The 20015-nt window shown below is 36.1% G+C and overlaps 1 protein-coding gene across 1 annotated transcript; it reads right to left on the bottom strand.

The window, feature by feature from the left end:
- Positions 1-427: 427 nt before the first annotated feature.
- On the bottom strand, positions 428-2318 carry LOC121968459 (probable L-ascorbate peroxidase 4, peroxisomal). The gene is made up of 9 exons (XM_042518823.1): positions 2162-2318; positions 1956-2080; positions 1802-1851; positions 1530-1595; positions 1403-1451; positions 1173-1255; positions 1009-1088; positions 795-897; positions 428-715 (listed from the first exon to the last, which is right to left on the bottom strand). The coding sequence occupies exons 1-9, from the start codon at positions 2260-2262 to the stop codon at positions 527-529; spliced, it is 846 nt and encodes a 281-aa protein (XP_042374757.1). The 5' UTR covers positions 2263-2318; the 3' UTR covers positions 428-526.
- Positions 2319-20015: the final 17697 nt, after the last annotated feature.

The following is a 20015-nucleotide window of genomic DNA, read 5'->3' as shown; positions in this document are numbered from 1 at the left end:
TAAAGCAGTCTTCAGCATGACAGATCATGTCTCTTGAGTCTTGTTCAAAAGTTCATCTATCAATATATATTAAAGATACATATGTATTCTACCATTTATGTCTCAAAATCAAAAAACATATATACACACACACTAGTTCCATCAGGTGCAGCCAATCAATCTGTAATTTCTTTTTCATGTAGAGTTAGAGAAACTCTTGTTTTTGCTAATTCTTTTTAGTATTGTTCTTCTTTTCAAGTTGGAGGTCTCGGTTTAGTGATAACTATTCACCTTTATTATGATCGAAGTTCTATTACAGAAACATTGAATTTATGCAGGAAAGGTTATAAAGGTGAATGGGAGCTAAGAAGTTTCTATTTTTTTTCTTCCTTTTATATCTGGCCTCCTATCCCTTAGCCGAACCTCTCAAGTCAAGGCAAACTTCTCAAAACAGGACATCAAATTCGAATTTTATTGGGATTCATAATACGATTGACATTCCATCGAGCACACATTTAATAGATTACATACCGAATTGCATAACCAATCAGCAAAAGAAATCTTTCATTTTCGCATTAAGATCATAAATATGTACTGGAATGAGGAATAGAGCTGCTAGCGCAATACCGACTGCACCTTGCAGTATTATACAGCTTGTCCTTCCTCTGGTAGTAAAGCCCAGCTCTGAAAGTTTCTTATGTGATTCTGCATAATCTTTGAAGAAAGCATCCTCGTCCTACGGACACCCAAAATTTACTCAATATTTTAGAGAAATTTCAAATAACAGAAATGAAACAATGATTAATAAATATTACCTCTGCATAAAACTCAACATAGCCTCTGAAAACAGGATCTTCTAACAGAGCAAGATCAGTATGAAGTTTCAGGAGTCCCTCTGTTTCCCCTTCCAGCAATTCTCTGTAGAGGCAAAATCCAAGTAAAAGTAGTTTTAGTTGAATGAACTAAAAAGAAAAGAAAAATTGTACTCAGGCAATACAGTTTCTTGATAATTAGTCAGATAAGTCATACACATAGTAGGAGTTATCAAACTTGAGAGGATCCTTTGTCCATGGGCCTTCATGTCCTGATCTCTCTTGATGCCCTCTTCCCTTTAGCAATGAATATGAGTTTCAGTATTCATTACCTGTAGTTAGTTAATTAGATAGCCATCTGCAAGAATGCTGCTAGTTTACCAGGGTGTGGCCACCAGACAGTGCCACAATATCCTTGTCTGTCAAACCCATTCGGTAAAAGACTTCCCTCAAATGCGAAACACCTAAAATTTTCAAACCGTTAGCAAAAGGAGTATTTTTGTTAACTTGGTGAAATCTCTCTTCATTCTGTTTCAGTTCGAGCTCTCAAAAATTTATCAATTTCTGAAACAGCTTATGAACATTCTGTAAAGATGACGATGGCGGATCACCTTGATTGGCATCTGGAAGACGTCCTTCCTCAGGACAAACAGATGAATCCTGGAAAAGAAAACACAAAAGAATAAGACATTGAGCCCTACAAATAGCAGCAGCTTCAACTGAAACACTTGATTATACTTTTCTTCCTGGCTTAAACTGAATAGTTGGTCCGCCGGTTACCTCCACCGCAACTACTCCTGCAAGCTGCCAGTGTTTTCATTCCAGTTATTTTGATCCTACCGAATGGAACTACTAAAATAGAAATCGTCAATACTAGTTGAAACCAGAGTTACTTCATATGAAACATATGCAAATTGAATGATAGTCAACTTTAATGTGGCTTGGTAGAGGTCTGCATATGGAAACAGAAAAATTGAACCGAGTGGAACTGAGGCAGGAAAGTAAGTAACCTGGTAGAGGTCTGCATATGAAACGTTTGGATGTTTCTCCTTTACTGGTTCTGTAGCCAACGACATAAGATGTCCAGTAACTTGCACTTTCGAGTTGTTATGAAACTAAACAAGCCTACTGCAGAAATTTCAATTAAGTGATGGGTGTGTCTACCTAAAAGATCAATCGCTATCTTGAGTCCAGCATTTGCTCGATGAGAATACTCCTCCTCCAACCTTATCGAGCCATTAGGGCCGCCCGATTTTGTTTTGGCATCATATGTGCCAGCATCATGCCATCTGCGAAACTAAGAATATCTGAGAAATCATATTGTGGACAAAACGACTTCAATCTCACCATTGAAAACACTGCAAAGTTACGCGAGACGGAGGATGATGGGAGCGCAGTTCTTGTTTGAGATGAGAGCACGGAGGTCCCTTCGCGCCTTCTCGATCTCCTGGAGGTACTCTGCGTCCACCATTGTGTCTTCCTGAGGAGAGCTGAAAGTTTTGATTTTGCCTGCTGTTACGGGAAGAGATTTATACAAAGGTGGAGGACAAGAAGAAGAAGAGGAAGAGAATAAAGGAAGGAGCGCGGCTGCGCGGGAAGGAAGGAACTGGATCCGTGGAGTAGGCATAGAGGACAAGGCAGGAAGCTTCGCAGTCTAATTTTCCGGGAAAATAATCTCTCTCAAATCTTTCTTTTGTGATCTCGTTTTTCACTCTTAATTTTAAATGTTTTTTAGTGAAAAATTTTCTAGCATTAAAGTTAGTTTTAAACTGACTTGATTAGATTTGTATAACATTCAATTTTTAGGAATTCACTTTCAGTTTTTGTAAATAGACAAATCCAGCACAATCTTCATAATTTTTCTAAAATAATAACATCACACGTTTTGAATCTAGCACAATATTTATAAAGTGTGATACACAGAATATACATTCCAAGCCAAGTTAGCAAGATGTACCCGCCAAAAAATATATATATACACTTCTTCCATATTAAAGGTTTGCTTTTGGATCCCCTTATTAAAATACGTTGCATTCATGAGGGCTTTGAAATCATGATAATATTTCCTAGGAAGACTGCTGATATCCATGGAAAACGCCGTCTCACCTCATCACCTATAAATAGCAAGTATTGATATCTTCAAGAGGTAATCTAAAACCCTACTACTATTGCATTTTTCTCCTTTCTCTTTTTGATTTTTTTCTTAATCATCGGAGGATCACTTCTGATGACCTCTAACATTTTCTCTAGTGAGTGTAGGTAGGTATCTCCTTGCTAGCATCCCACAACCTCCATCTCTTGGCCTCCAAATCATCCAACCTTGAAGTGTCATTGTCTAATTCAGTTGTTTATCTCAGCAATAGTTTCTAGACGCATCATTTTAGCATTGTCTATATTGTCTATGGGAGTAGTGAGTTGAGACATTGAGATGGTAAATACAAGAAGGGACTAATATCTAGGTAAGGGTGAAGTGTCAAGTTTCTCATCACCCGTAATAGATTGGCTCATTAATGATTAATCAAGTTAGGTAACGTTGAATCTAAGATGACAAATTTAATCTCACAGAATTTTTTCATCGATAATTTAAGTAAATCAGAGAAGTATATATAAAGATTCATCCTGATAGCATTCTATACTAGCCCATTAATGGTTCAATAGTTTAAAGCCGGAGACCTTACATTCCATTGAAGACTTTAGCTTGACCTTTCTACATCACTTTCCTAGCGACAAAAGATACCATAAGTCACCACTCATCTTTTCAACCTAAATCCATTTAGCATTTCACTAGGCAAGCCTCGGAGGTCTTAGCCGCTACATCGAAGGTATTAACTAACACCTTCTCCTAAGGCCTTCACGAGGGCATCTTCTGATTCCTAGTAAAGAAATCCTTCATTGACTATAACAAGTTTAGAAATATATTAATGCTGTGTTTACTCCTAAGCGCAGATGAGAAAAAGGCCAGATAACATAAAAAACGAGATACTTTCCATTGTTTACATGTAAAAAAAAAATGATAGATGTATTTCAAATCTATTTGTTTTTAGCTCTATTTTTCATCCTCTCGAAATCGGATGAAAAGCGAGAAGTGTGCCATGTCAAAATCCCCTTTGCCTTCTCCTTGGATTCTTTGCCGGAGCACTCTGCCTGTAGAACCTAGCAAACTTTCTCATCTAGGAGTCGATTCTGTCATCGCCATCTCCTCTTCTACTTCTCTCTTACTCCTCTACTTCTCCCCTCCTCCGCTGCTAGCAACCACAACAAGGGCAGAGGATCCGGTGACCCAAGTTGTGGTGATTTTGTGAAGGAAGCGATGGTGGTGCAAATGAGGCCTATGGAGAAAGAGACGATGTCGACAAGGAGAAGCTGTAGGAATACGTGCATACCTCCTAGAAATGTCAAAACTTAATCTAGGAGGTCAATCACACCAAGAGTACTTATCATCCCCAAGTGAGATCTCTTTTAGTCATTGGGACATCTCCCGTGACAAAGCTTGGACCCTGTAGCATCCGAGATCTCTCAATTTAATGCCTCGAAAAACGTACAAATCTACTAATGGTAGGACCCATCTTCACGATAGGTCTAAAAAATTTTAAATTTAATATTTCTTATAAGATGGACTCACATGTAATTTAAAACTTATAATATTGAAATCTGTTAAATGATAATTTAAGATTATTAGGTATCAGATTATTGAATGTGGACCTCATAAGTATATGACCTATTATTCACATCCATTATCATCTGTGAGATGATAATAGATATTCACTATATATAGAGTTAGTCCCCAAGGATTTAGGGATCTTGACCTAACATCTTCTTGCTTCCGCTTCTTCTTCCTAAGGAATTCTTGGAAGATGTTAAAGACAAGAACATGACTCTTCAAATAGGTTTCTTGTCGGATTTGGTTTATGCTTTATGTTATTGTGCCATGTTTTTGATATAACTAGATCCATGTTCATATGTCTTGTGTTTTCTCTGCTTGAGTTCTTATTTCGTTCCTAGAATTCATATGGTAAGGAAAAAACTAAAGTACTAATAATTGGTATCAAAGCCAAAACTCTGTTTCATCGATTTCATGGCAATAGTGTTTGTTTTTTTTTGTCGATCTTTGTTTACATGCTAGATTATATTAGGATTTACTAGTATTTGATTATCGAAAATATTTTGCATAAAAAACTTAGGAAAGGCTCAATCTTCTATGTTGTTCATGTATTTCACAAAGAATAGTGGTGAACTATTGCTGTCTTCAGGAAGAACCGCCTTGTTGAACCTAATTTTAGGTTAAATCGCGATGACTCAATCTATTAGCTTGGTCAACCAATTGATTACCAAGTTTAAAATTACGAATGGAATCGAGTCGAATCGATTGCCCAATCAATTCAGTTGACACCAATAGATTGGTGAATTTCACCAATCAATTAGCATCTCTAGGTTGAATAAAGGATCAATTTCTGATCGATCTAGTCAATTGATTTAGGCTACCAATCGATTGAAAGCCTTAAGTAGAGATAAAATAGATTGGAATCAATCAGCCTAATCGATTAGTGATATCAATTGATTGAAAATTTTTATAATCAATTAATAGTTTTAAAGGATCAATTATTAATTGATTAGAATGATTTCTAATCGATTAACAATTCCCTTCTATGTGAACTTCTTCAAGGGTGTGTCCAACTCATTTCATTTTTGTTTTAAAAAAGAAGGTTTTTTGTTTTCTCAATTAAGGTAATCAATTTGTGAGATCCAATTGATTGTCATAAAGTCTTAATAGATTAATGAGTTAAATATCAAACATAGAAGGTTTTGTGATTGATTAGCCAAATCGATTGGTTTGCATCAATCGATTGACACTCATCATCAATCGATTGATGATCTTGAAATCACATACAGTATCACTCATAGATCGGGTTAAACTAATAAATTGTCATATAGTATCACTCAATTCATAAGCTTAACTTAATTTTCATATTGTTAAGGTTGATTAAGTGATTATCTATTCGATAAAAATTCCTAGGATTTCTTGGGCTTATCTACACACATGCTACTTAATCGAACTATTGTGTTGACCCAAAGGAAGACACTGTAGGATCGAAAAGAATTTAGATATCTCCATAATTATATGATATTGTCCACTTTGGACCTAAGCCTTCATGGTTTTGCTCTTGGGCTCTCCCCAAAATGCCTCAAGCCAATGGAGATATCTTTTCTCTTATAAACCCATGATTTTTCCCATGTGTTTCCAATATGGGACTATGTTTGCAACCTTGCAACCCCAACAATCCCCCCCCTCAAACAAAGGACCATAGGCTTCCCACGTCCGATCTTCGACTCACCAGGTCTTCCTGCCCCTCGGTCCACCCGACCTACTAGGACTTTCTTGCCTAGTCGCAACTAGGATTTCCTGTCTGGTATCTGGTCCTCTTGATCCGAACATAGGAGCCCCCACTTTTTTTGTTCGAGGTCAATATTGTACCCACATGGCTCAATCAGACCATAGCTCTGGTGCACAGTCGGCGGTTAAACCTTATGACAGTCCGGGCTCTGATACCAATTGTAGGATCGAAAAAAATTTAGATATCTCCACAATGACATGATATTGTCCACTTTAGGCCTAAGCCCTCATGGTTTTGCTTTTGGACTCTACCCAAAAGGCCTCAAGCCAATGGAGATATCTTTTCTCTTATAAACCCATGATCTTTCCCATGTGTTTCTAATATGGGATTATGTTTGCAACCTTGCAACCCCAACAGACACTTTAGATAAATTTAGTATATTTTATATCGGTAGATGTATATCTATGTTAAAAGCAATTGACCTAAAGGAAAATTAGTTTTATGTCAGATATGTAGGATTATTACGCTAGAGGAGGATGAATAGCGCTCGTGGCTATCACATTCGTTTAAAAGCAGTTGAGTAAAATGTAGCGGAAGATAAAAGAACAATACTAACACTGTTGGTTTTACTTGGTTCAGAGCCTGTGATGACTCCTACTCCAAGGCCTATGATCGTTGATCACTTTTGTTGGGCAATTCACTATCAATTCCGAATAAGTACAAGTATGAAATTATAAGATTAAAACAACTATAAAGTAAAGAATACCGACAACTACAGATCTGAAGATTCTTATTTTAGGTCATCGGAGCAGCGTTTTAGCATCGAGGATGCATTTTCTAAGCAGCGTACAAGAGCAAAAGTCATTAAGAATGTTGTATTTTAGCCTCTAGTCAAATGCTGCTTATATATACTATTTCAGGTGCCTAGATCATGACATAGGGCCATCCAATCAGCGTGTTCTAGCGTGGCGAAGAGATGAACTTTGGCCTTCCGGGCACTCGGACTAGCTCCGAGCGCCCGGAGCGCAAAGGCGCTTGCCTAAGCTCCTCGCCTGGGCGAAAACCCCTCTACAGGGTATCCCGAGTGTCCGGACCAGCTCCTCGCACCCGTACCAACTCCGAGCGCCCGGACCCCCTCCGGGTGCCCAGACAAACTTTTTCCAGCCACCTTATTTTTTGCAAAATAAAGTTAGTTCAGGCAATAAACAATATATAATATGAATTTGACAACCTCTGATTGTCCAATTCTGACTTTGAGTTTTGTTGAAACTCTAAGTCAAACTGATGCCTACTGTTCCCTCTTCGAGGAATGCGTTCTCACCTACTTCTCTCAGGAGAGTTTACCTTTTGTCAGACCGGTCCTCCAGACCGTCTGGACTTTTGCTGAGCATCCGAGACTTTAGGTCTTCATGTTGAACATTCACTCAATGACCCGTCCAGACTTTCACCTGATCCGCGACCACTAGAATTTTCACCTAGAGTCCCCGACTATAGGATTTCGCCCAAAGTGTTCGACCTGCTAAGACTTCGCCTTGCCTAATCATAGTTAGGACTTTCCACCACTTAAGATAACCTCCCCCTAGGGTTTTCCAATTGCCTAGACTCCATTATGACTTTTTCCTAAGAACACTTTGGACTTTCTTGCAAATTCATTCACACTTGTTAGACAAGTAACCTTAACTTTGAACCCTTTGCCATAATCAAAACTTAGGTTTGATTGTCTGGTGCTCCCTGCACCAACAATCTCCTCCTTTTTTATTATGGTAACCTGGTTCAAAGTTAAGTAAACCATAACAATAATGTAAAGAACTTAAGCATCAGCATAGGTGAAATAATTAAAGGAACTTAAGCATGAGCATAAGTAAAATAATTTGACATAAAAAACATACTCCCCCTTATGCAACCCCTTTTATAAAAAAAATTATATTTCATGTTTAACTCTTAACAATTATGTTTTATGTTTAACTCTTAACTTTAATTTTTCTCTCCCCCTTTGATAGATATCAAAAAGTATTTGAAGTTAGAGAGAGAGAAAAAAAATCTTTAAACCTGAAAGATTAGTTTTTAACTTTTTTCCCTTAAGCTCCCCTTGAAAGGTAGCACTTACTTGACTTATAAAAAAAATGGCTAACTTCTTAGTTTTGAAACTAAACTTTAATTAAGAAAAAATTAGCAAATTTTTAAGTTTTGAGAGTGACTTAGTTTTTAGCTAAATTTAAGGTTTGAAAATGACTTAGCTTTTAAAAGAATCCCTTGTAAAAAATAGGTAGCTAAGAAAATAATTTCTTTGAAAAAAAACTTAAAAATACTTTATCAAATACTTAGCTTTATCAAAACTTAGTTCAGTACTTAGCTTTTTGAAAAGATTTTAAAAAAAACTTAGTTAAGTAATTAGCTTTTTGAAAAGAAAGAAAAAAACTTAGTTAAGTACATAAAAACTTAGTTATAAATATTTTTTAAAAAACTTATTTTTTTAGATAGAAATATTTGAACTTTCTTTTTCAAATAAAATATTTAAAGTTACTTTTCAAAAATAGTTAAACTTTCTTTTCAAAAAATAGTTAAACCTTAAAACTTAACTTCCAAAAAAACTTAAAAGGATATTTGAGATTTTGAAAAAACTTTAGAAATGTTTAATCCAAACAAAATTTAGTGCCTTAACTCCTTTCACTCCCCTTGATTAATGCCCTAAAAATTATAATTAAGTGCCCTAAGTTTTAGGGTCCTAGATTCCAATCACGAGTATTAAAAAAAAAATCTTCAAAATAAATATCTACTTTCCTTAAACAAGTGTCTAACTTTTAGCTACTAGCTATGTACTATAAGGTAGAGCTTTCACTTGGTTAGTCAAGTTAAGCAAGTATTCCAGTTAGTTTGACTAAAATGGATTGCTTAACTTGATCAATTTAACTTAATATTTATTGCCCAGACTTATGTTGATGCGTAGACATAAGTATTCTGAAGTCCATGCAATACTCTATGCATCTCACTCAATTCTAAGTATTTTTCATACACAAGCAAGGTATTCCTACTGTGCTGGTGAGATGCTCTAGTTGAAACCTAAGGGTACATGCTTTCTTAGGGTAGATACCCACTAGTCTTTTGAAAAATACTAGTAAAATTAGGAATTTTGAATAAAAATATTTTTTCTAAAATTTTAAAACCAAGCTGATTTTGAAAAGATTAAAAAATTATAACTTTTGAAAAAGCAATACTATAAAAGGAATGATTTTGAAAATTTTAGAATCTATTCTACTAAGCATATACCTAATTGTATTCTAAGTGTACTGAACTCGAGTTCAGGTAAGGGTTTTGTGAAAATATCAGCTAGGTTTGATTTGGACTCAACATAGTCAAGTACAATGTTACCTTTAGCTACGTTATCCCTTACAAAATGATGTTTGACTTCTATGTGTTTAGTCCTTGAGTGGTGGATTGAATTTTTAGTTAAATTGATGGAGCTTATGTTGTCAATTGAAATTTTTATATTTTTATATTCTAATTGGTAATCTTTTAAAGTGTGCATCATCGATAGTAATTGAGACGCATATTCTCCCATGGCTATGTACTCTGCTTCAGTAGTGGATAAGGCAATACAGTGTTGCTTTCTACTTGACCATTTTACTGACCTAAAAATTGGCAGCTTTCACTTGTACTTTTTCTATCTAGTTTGCACCCAGCATAGTCTGAGTCAAAGTACCCAATTAAATTAAACGTGTTAGTCCGATCCTAGGGTACCAAAATCCTACACTTTGGGTTCCCTTAATATATCTAGTATTCTTTTTTACATTAGTTAAATGTGATTCTTTTGCACAAGATTGGTACCTAGCATACATACCTATATATTGCAAATAAAATATCATGTCAACTTACAGTTAGGTATAATAGACTTTCTATTGCACTTCTATAATATTTTAAGTCTATTGATTTCCCTTCTGAATCAGAGTCAATTTTAATATTAGTTGATATTGGGGTATTTATATATTTGTAATTTTTCATTCCAAACTTTTTAATTAATTCCTTAGCATATTTTTCATTTCAAACTTTTTAATTAACCCTAGGTGGAAAGTCTTGGCGGATCGAGCACTTTGGGCAAAACCCTAGAGTCGGGGACTCAAGGTGAAAATATTGGTCGTCGCAAACTAGGTGGAAGATTGGACAGGTTGGGTATTTAACGTCCAGCGGAAAAGTCTTGAAGACTCAGACGTTGAGCAAAAGTCCAGCCGATCTGAAGGACCGGTCTGGCAATAGGTAAACTATCCTAAGAGGAGTAGGTGAGGATGTGTTCCCAGAAGAGGGAATAGTAGGTGTTGGTTCGACCTAGAGTTTCAGTGAAACTTAAAGTCAGAATCGGACAATCCGGAGACTGTTAAGCACTTATATTTATTCATATTTTATTGTCCTAACTCTGTTTTATAGGGTATGTATGGTATTTTAGACTAACGTATCTTGCAGGGAGAAAAAATGACTTAAAAAGCTCGGATGAACAGTGTCCAAGGCGCCTCCGGGGTTGTTGGAGGCGCCTCGAGCATCCTGGCTGCAGCTGCGCAAGAAGTAGGGTAGAAGGCGCCTTAGAGGAGCTTGAAGGAGCCTTAGATGCTGGATGGAAGGCGCCTTCCATAGATCTTAAAGGCACCTTTGGATGAATAAATAGTGCAGGCTTCGGAAGCTATCGTCTCCGACGCGAAAGGGATAAAAATCCCTGCTGCAGGCGCCTTCCATGGAGGCTAAAGGTGCCTTCAACATGCTATTTAAGCCAGTCTCGAGCAGGTGTTGAAATACACTTGTTCTTCGCAATCTTTCTACTATGCGCTGCTCAAAAGATGATCTGACGAAGCTGTAACACAACTCTGACAACCGGAAGTCCAAAATTCCTTATTCATAGTTGTCGGTATACTTTCAATTATTGTACTTTAATTATTTTACTTGTAATTTCCAGATTGATAGTGAATTGCCCAAAGTAAACACTCAATTAGTGTGAGCCTTGGAGTAGGAGTCTTCACAGGCTCCAAATTAAGTAAAAGAAAAGTATTGGCGCATGTTTTGTTTCTGCTTTATTTCTTATTTCCGCTGTGTTTTTACTCGAATTGTCGAAATGAGTGAAAAAGCCATGAGCGCTATTCATCCCCTCTAGTGCTTCTCAATCCTACAATTGGTATTAGAGTGGGGCCGCTCTGAATCGGTACAACTACCATGAGCATTTTTTTGTAGCTTTTTTGTTCGTTTTTGGTAAAAATAAATTCTTACGCCTTTCATTTTTTCCCTCCATTTTTTTTTTGAAAAATCCTTTCTTAAATTTTCACCATTAGTTAGAATTGGTAAAACATCGCATTTAACAAAATTTGTCACAATATTTTTTAATATTATTTTATTATTATTTTTTCTCAAAATTTGTGAAACACTCTTATTTTATCTTCTCCAGCACTACTAATCTAAGACTAAGTCTTGGAACAAGTTTTATCATTTTTGTCTTTTTAAAAGACTTTTCCTAAATGGCCCACCAAGAAGGGTATAACACTGTATGCCCTCCCCTCTTCTCTAGTGAAGACTTCGGCTACTGGGAGAGCCGAATGGAGTACCACCTCAAGACGCAAGTCAAGATGTGGATAATCATCTAAACTGACCTCGTGCTCCCTCTCGACGGCACTAGAAAACTAGTATCATGTGAGAACTGGGACATAAATCTGATGAAGAAGATCGAGGTCGACGCCAAAGCAACATGCACTCTCCAATGTGGATTAACAAAAGAGGAGCTAAACCAAGTAAACCCTTTCTCAAGCGATCTGCACAAAGGGACCTCTGATACTAAGGTAAGTAAAAGAGATCTTATTTTAAAAAAATTATATAACATAAAAAATGAAGGATGGTGAATCAACGAGTCAACTGCACGCACGCATCTAAGATCTTCTCAACGACCTCCACGCAATCGAACAAAAAGTGGAGAATCACGATGTCATCAGGTATGCACTCAAGGCATTTTCTAGGAACACGTTGTGAGCATCCATGGTAGATGCTTACAAAGTTTCCAAGGATCTTTCCTTAATTAAGTTAGACAAATTATTTTTTGAATTTGAATTACATGAATAGACTAATACACCTTTGGTCGAGAAAAGTATTGCTCTTGTTGCAGGTACAAACAGAATAAAGGAACCAAAAGTTAAGTGTCGAACCGAACCCAAACCTGAAGATGAGTTAGACTTAGAGGATGACGATGAGATCACTGTCGAACTCGTCAACCTTGTATGAAAATTGTACAAGAAAAAGAAGGACTTCACAAAATGGGAAATCAAAAAGGTGATTCAGTCAAAGACGATGCAACCAAGTCCAAGCTCCAAAACGAAGTTTGAAGTCACCTGCTATGACTGCAACAAGAAGGGACACATCAAGGCGAATTATCCAAATTAGAAGGAAGTGAAGAAGTAACGAAGAAAGAAGGTACTACAAGCAACATGGTATGAATCATCATCAAAAGACTCCGATGAAGATGTTGAACAAACAAGTTTTCTTGCACTTCCGGCCTGAGAGCAAGTCGTTGAATCCGAGTCCGAGATAGAATCAGAAGCTGAGCGCGAGTGAAGCCATGGATCCGTATCCGGTTCAGAAGGTTCCCAAACCAATGTAAGTATCTCTTTAATTAGATAACATAACTTGATTCTTACTTGTCAAAAAAGTTAGCCATGTCCAACCTCTGGGTCAAGTCGCTCCAAGAGGAGGTCAAAGCCCTCAAGGAGGTGACTATCCCAAGCTCCTTGATAGAATCAGTTCAGATTGGAACTTCAACTCAAGTTCAAAAACTTGAGGAAGAAAATTTCAATTTGAAAAGTCAAGTTAATGAACTGAAGGATACATTGGAACGATTCATTTTGGGTTCCAAGAATCTTGATATGATTCTTGGAAAACAAAGAGCCGTATACAATCGATCTGGACTTGTATACAAGGCTAAGCATAAATTTAAATCCTATTTTGTAAAATATCGAAAATAGACAGATAATAATAAGGGAATTTTTTGGAATTTTTGAAAATTTTCCGGGAATTTTTCGGAGCTCGTATGGACGAGTTCACGGGGACAAGAACGGGGCTCGGAAAAGCCTGTTAGGCTACCCTAATTAAAGAGAGGAAATGTTTATATTTCCTTTTCTTTTTATTTTATTTATTTTCCTTTAATAGTGTCTCTGTTCACTTCTTTTTCCCCCTACACCCGACGAGCCTTCTCCTTTGCCCTAACCGCCGAGCGCCTCTACTTCTTCCCCGAGCCCTAGGTGCCGACGACGCCGACACCCTCTGTGATCTTCCTCCTCGCCAAGCGACGGCGCCGATCGCCACCTTAGCCGAAGACCCTAATCGTCGGTGCCCTAGCCTCTGCCCGACGCCAGCGACGCCGACCTTCTCCACCCGACGCCTCCGCCAGCCATCGAGAGTCCTCCGACCACCGCCGACTCTTGACCCGAGCACCACGGCAGGCTTTGTCTTCTTTTCTCGGAGTCGTCCTCTGCACGGAAGAGGCAAGCCTAGTTGAGCCTTTGCCGATCTCCTCTGTGCCGGCCTCCTCCACTGTGCTGTGCCCTAGATCGCTGGAATCCAGAGGTTTGAGTAGGTTTTCAGTTGGGAGCAGCAACCCTAGCCTTGGTGTGTTCGTCCGTGCCCTAATTCCACTGTTGTGTCTTCCTTCAGCCACCTCCTACAGTGAAGTCTCGGCAGAGGAAGCAACAGGCAGTCACTTTCTAGTGGCGGACAGCCCAATTCGGCCACAAGTCTTGGTCCAGCAACAACGATCTTTGCTATTGAGCCACAGTGGCTGTGATGAAGGTGAGGTGCACAGATTGATCTAGAATTATGTTCAAAAAAATTATTAGAGCTAAGTATGATGAATGAGGTTTATGTATAGAATTGGATTGGTATTGAATTTAATCCATTGCCTGTTTTATTACATGGGATCAATCCATTTCTAAAGAAGGATAAGGTTATTAAATAGGTTGGAGATTTTTATTTAGCTATATAGCTAAATACATTATCTGTTTGATAACGCAGGACTCTGATTCGAGACCGTATCTCGACGGGTATCTTGATTACCGGATTGGACCATTTTATCGGAGGCGGGTACTTTTGACTTATTGTCTTTGATATGCTTAGTAATGAAATTAACAATTTGCATTAATTGTGTTTTTCTTATTTGTTCGGTTAATCACTGCCCGATACATGTTGCCTGCTTGATTGATTGTTTGTTTGCATCTCGTATTGATACCTATCTGATTTCACATGCTCATGGGTAGTGATATAACCATGTTTTACCATGTCAGGACCTAGGTTTGATACCTTATTTGATCAGTATACCTTGATATGATTTATTCACTATGGTGCCCATTGTTATATGTCCAGAGGTTGGTTTAGTATATTACCATGCTTAGTGACATGCACCATACGCATGATTGCATGCTGTGTGAGAGATTGCTCCATTATTGTCGAGCATTTTGCCAGTTTTCATCACTGTTCAGTGCTCCGTTGTGACGCTCATGGGTAGCGTGACACAGCGTGGAAGCACGTCAGTTTGACTCTTCCGGTGCTCCGTTGGTCCGCTCATGGGTAGTGTGACGCAGCGTGTAGCACGTTAGAGATCCCTCCCCGTCATAGCGTACCGGGAGATGAGAGCATTACGCTCCCCCATTTATGATTTGGGGTAGGAGTACGTGTGTACTCCGACAGCATCCCGTCCACTCGGTCACTCATCAAGGGTAGTGATGTAGAGTGCACGGTCGTCACAGCCCTACCCACTCGGTCCCACTTTTGTTGTGAGTTGGCTGACTGGCGTCAGGGGTGACCATGACATTGACATCATATGCATGATGCATTTATTGTTTTGTGATTGTGTTTGCTGCATTTATATGCTGCATATTGTTTGGATATCTATGTTTGACATGCATACAGGTCTTCTATACCTTTCAGACTGTTTGTCCTTATACCGGGTCCTGGTTAGTACAGATTCTCTCCTTTCTACTTCGGTTTGCATTTATCTTTATTTTTGTCAGGAGACTGTACGCATGATTAGTGCTAGGTGTTATTTCTTTACTTTGCATATCAATTGTACCTGCTGAGTGTTGGACTCACCCCGCCTCCATTGTTGTTATTTTTCAGGTTAATGCTGTCAGGAGAGAGTTCCAGTTGCTAGTCCCCTGCAGATCTCAAGCTGTATTTATCTTTTGGGTTTCTTATTTAGACTGTGTTAGACTTATTCTATTTGAGGATTTAGATATTGTATGGATTCATATGATCGATGGATTTTTGTATGTTTTGGATTTGTTCTACTACATGCCTGCCTGGACGGCAGAAGAGGTAAGTTAATCTTATCATCGGATTTTGAGATTTACGAGTGTAGTTGAGTAGGGTTGTTTTTGAGTTATATGTTCATTGTTACAGTGTGTTTATTATTAACTGCGTGTGATGGTTATATATATGTTTGTTTATTTCTGTTATTATTCCAGCCGCATGTGGCTGAGGTATGTGGCTATGTAGAAAGTTTCAGATTGTCCGCCGTACAGGGGAGATGCTGCCGAAATTTCTTCAGACAGGGACTCCTCCGGGGCGTGACATATTTATCACTTGTAAATCGAACAAATAGGAGAATAGTCCAAGCATGAGTCCCTAAGTCTAACTTGATTAATCAAGTTGAACTTAGCCAATATTGGATCCCCAAAGATCAAATCCATTACCTTGATAGACCTTATCGAGGCTATGATCCAGGGGGATCCAATAGAAAGAGCATATTCATTAGATAAACTTGCTTGATGTATGTTTTTTGCTTTCTATTATTCATACTTAGATTAGGGTAGGTAAGGACTTAGGCTTGATTCACACTTGAGTAGTTAGACCTAGGATTTTCAAAAAGAAAATTAAATATTTAATTTATTTAAAAGGCTTTGTCTAGAAGTGATGGATGATCTCATACCCAAGAAGGCCTAGTGATTCGCCATAGCCTAGAAGCCAATTATTGAAATGAATATTTAATTAACTAACTGTTAAACATTAGTCTAATAACTCAAATGTGAATAAATCCTTAGATTTTATCTAAAGTAAAGATAAAATTAACCATCTCACAAAACAAATAAGGTTCCTTGATTGATAACCTAGAAAAAAGGTGAGATGAATCTAGGTTTAAATTAGTTGACAACTTAATTAAACCTAATTTAAACTTACTTAATAAATGTTACTTAAAATTAAACTAACTTAAAATTAAATTAAAATTAAATTAAATTAACTTAAAATTAAATTAAAATTAAATAAACTTAAAATTAAATTAAAATTAAAGCTAACTTTAAATTAAATTTAAATTAAACTAACTTAAAATTAAATTAAAATTAAACTAACTTAAACTTGAATTTACATCTAAACTAATTTGAACTTAACTAAAATTAAGTTAAACTCAAACTTAATTAAATTTAATTTAAACCAAACTCAAATCAAATCAACTTAAGATAAACAAAAAATTAACCATCTCACAATCACCCATAGGTATAACATGATTGACAATCTAGACTGGGTGAGATGGAAAATTAAGGAGTTGAATTCAATCAAACTATCTTTTAATCTGTCAAAATTGGATCCAAATCAAATACTTTATGTGTAGGAACATAATGATTTGGACCAATAGATGTTTGATAGTGGATGCTCTAGACACATGATTGGAGATAGATTGAAGTTCACTAAACTAAAACTTAAGAACTTATGATCAGTTGCATTCAGCAACGATGGAAAACATAAGGTAATCGAAACAGGTAATATCGAACTAAGTTCCAATTTTATTACTCGAAAAGTCCTATTAGTTGATAAATTTAACTTTAACTTACTTAGCATAAGTCAACTATATGACTTTAGTTATTTAGTTACCTTTTTCCAATTCTGAGTGTGTAATTAGAACTATTGAATACCCAGAAATTACACTTAAGGGAATTAGGAAAAATAATATTTACACAATTGACTTACCAACCTCCTCACTAAAGTGTCTACTAACACAACAAGAGGAAACCAAGTTGTGGCATAGAAGACTGGGTCACACTCATATTAGATTTATTTAAAAAATGAGTCAAAATGGCTTAGTTAGAGGTTTACCAAATTTAAAAACTTAGAAAATTCAATTTGTAATGCTTGTCAACAAGGTAAATAAACTAACTCAACCCACAAACCAACAAACTTAAATTGAATCAACTCAATACTTGAGCTCCTACATTTAGACCTATTTGATTCACATGGAGCCAAATCACTAAGCAGAAACTAATACTGCTTGGTAATAATTAATGATTACTCAAGATTTACTTGGGTAAAATTTCTAAAATCCAAAGATGAAACTTTTGAAATCTTTAATAATTTTTGTAAATTAATAGAAATTGAAAAAGATACCAAAATTAAAAGAATTAGAAGTGATCATGGAGGAGAATTCGAAAATCCATAAATTTACTGAATTTTTTAAAATTAATGGATATAATCATGAGTTTTCATGCCCTAGAACTCCTAAACAAAATGGACTAGTAGAACTAAAAAATAGAACGTTACAAGAAGCTGCTAGAACCATGTTAAATGAATATAACCTAAGTAACCAATTTTGGGCTGAAGTAATAAACACAACATGTTATGTTCAAAATAGAATATTAATTAATAAATTTTACAATAAAACCCCTTATGAAATATATTATAACAAAATACTCAATCTAAATTATCTAAAAGTGTTTGGATGTAAAGTACACATGTTAAACACTAAGGACTATTTAGGTAAATTTATATAAAAATCTACAACTGGCATATTTTTAGGGTACTCCGCAACTAGTAGAGCCTATAGAGTCTATAACAAAAATACCCAAAAAATTGAAGAAACAACCAACGTAATTTTTGATGAAGAAAATGACTCACCATATTTAATCAATGAAAGTAATCATCAAAATATAAGAAAAATATATGATGAAGAAGATAATCAATTTTGACCTAAACCTAGTGAATCAGAAGATCCAAGTGTTGACCCTAACACAAGACCATCTAGGATAAGATCTAACCAACCAGCTGACCAAATTTTAGGTGACCCAACCCTAGGAGTACAAACTAGATCATCATATAGAAACCTAAGCCAAATAATCCTTATTTCTAAAATTAAACCCAAAATAATAGAAGAAGCCTTACCTGACCCATATTGGATAATAGTAATGCAAAAAGAACTAGCTTAATTTGAAAGAAACTAAGTCTGGGAACTTGTTCCTAAACCCATAAATAAATCTATAATTGAAACTAAATGGCTATTCAGAAATAAACTAGATGATACAGGTAAAATAGTAAGAAATAAGGTTAGACTAGTAGCTAAGGGGTTCAGCCAAATAAAAGGGTTAGACTATGATGAAACCTATGCACTTGTAGCTAGACTTGAATCCATAAGGATGTTGCTAGCCTATGCAGCACATAAAGAATTTAAGTTATACTAAATGGATGTAAAATCTGCATTCCTAAATGGATTCATCAAAGAAGAAGTTTATGTAAATAAACCCCTAAGATTTAAAGACTTAGCTCACCCAAACCATGTCTTTAGGTTAAAGAAAGCCTTATATGGACTGAAACAAGCACCTAGGGCTTGATATGAACGTCTTTCAACATATCTAATATCTAAGGGATTTAACCAAGGCTAAATAGACCAAACCCTATTTGTTAAAACCTTATAAAAAGATATCTTTAAAGCTCAAATTTATGTAGATGACATCATATTGGCTCAACAAATACTAAATTCTTAAAAGAATTTACTAGAGTAATGGAAAATGAATTTGAAATGAGTCTAGTAGGAGAACTTAATTTTTTCTTAGGTTTACAGATAAAATAAACAAAAGAAGGAATTCATATTTTTCAAACCAAATACGATAAGGAATTAATTAAAAAATTTGGAATGAAAAATTCTAAAAATATAAATACCCCAATGACAACTAATATTAAAATTGACTTTGACTTAGAAGAAAAACTTGTAGATTTGAAATATTATAGAAGTGCAATAGGAAGTTTATTATACCTAACTGTAAGTCGACCTAATATTTTATTTGCAATAGGTATATGTGCTAGGTACTAATCATGTGCAAAAGAATCACACTTAACCAATATAAAAAGAATACTCAAATACATTAAGGGAACCCTAAATGTAGGACTTTGGTACCCTAGGACTAGCACGTTTGACCTAGTTGGGTATTCTAACTCAAACTATGTTGGGTGCAAACTAGATAGAAAAAGTACAAATGATACTTGCCAACTTCTAGGTCAGTGCCTAGTAAGTTGGTCCAGCAGAAAGCAACACTGTGTTGCCTTATCTACTACTAAAGCAGAATACATACCCATGGGGGAATGTGCATCTCAACTATTATAGATGATGCATACTTTAAAACATTATCAATTAGAATATAAAAATATAAAAATATTAATTGATAACATAAGTTCAATAAACTTAACCAAAAATCTAATACACCACTCAAGGACTAAACGCATAGAAGTTAAGCATTACTTTGTAAGGGATCATATAGCTAGGGGTGATATTATACTTGACTATGTTGAGTCCAAATTAAACTTAGCAGATATTTTCACAAAACCCTTACTTGAACTTCAGTGTAGCACACTTAGAAGATAATTAGGTATGTGCACAGTAGAATAGATTTTAAAGTTTTTCAAAATCACTCCATTTATTAAGTTTTTTCAAAACCATGTTTTAATTCTAGGAAAATTATTTTCAAAACTCCCAGTTTTACTAGTATTTTCAAACTTTGGAAATAGTTTAGGACTTTCCCCTAGAAAACATGTACCCCCAGGTTTCAGCCAAAGCATCTCACAAGCACATTAGGATTACCTTGCTTGTGTATGAAAAACACTTAGAATGGTGTGAGATGCA

The sequence above is a fragment of the Zingiber officinale genome, chromosome 3B (genome assembly GCF_018446385.1).
Source record: "Zingiber officinale cultivar Zhangliang chromosome 3B, Zo_v1.1, whole genome shotgun sequence".
In the NCBI taxonomy this organism is placed as follows: domain Eukaryota; kingdom Viridiplantae; phylum Streptophyta; class Magnoliopsida; order Zingiberales; family Zingiberaceae; genus Zingiber; species Zingiber officinale.
This window is presented reverse-complemented; position numbering and strand designations above follow the sequence as displayed.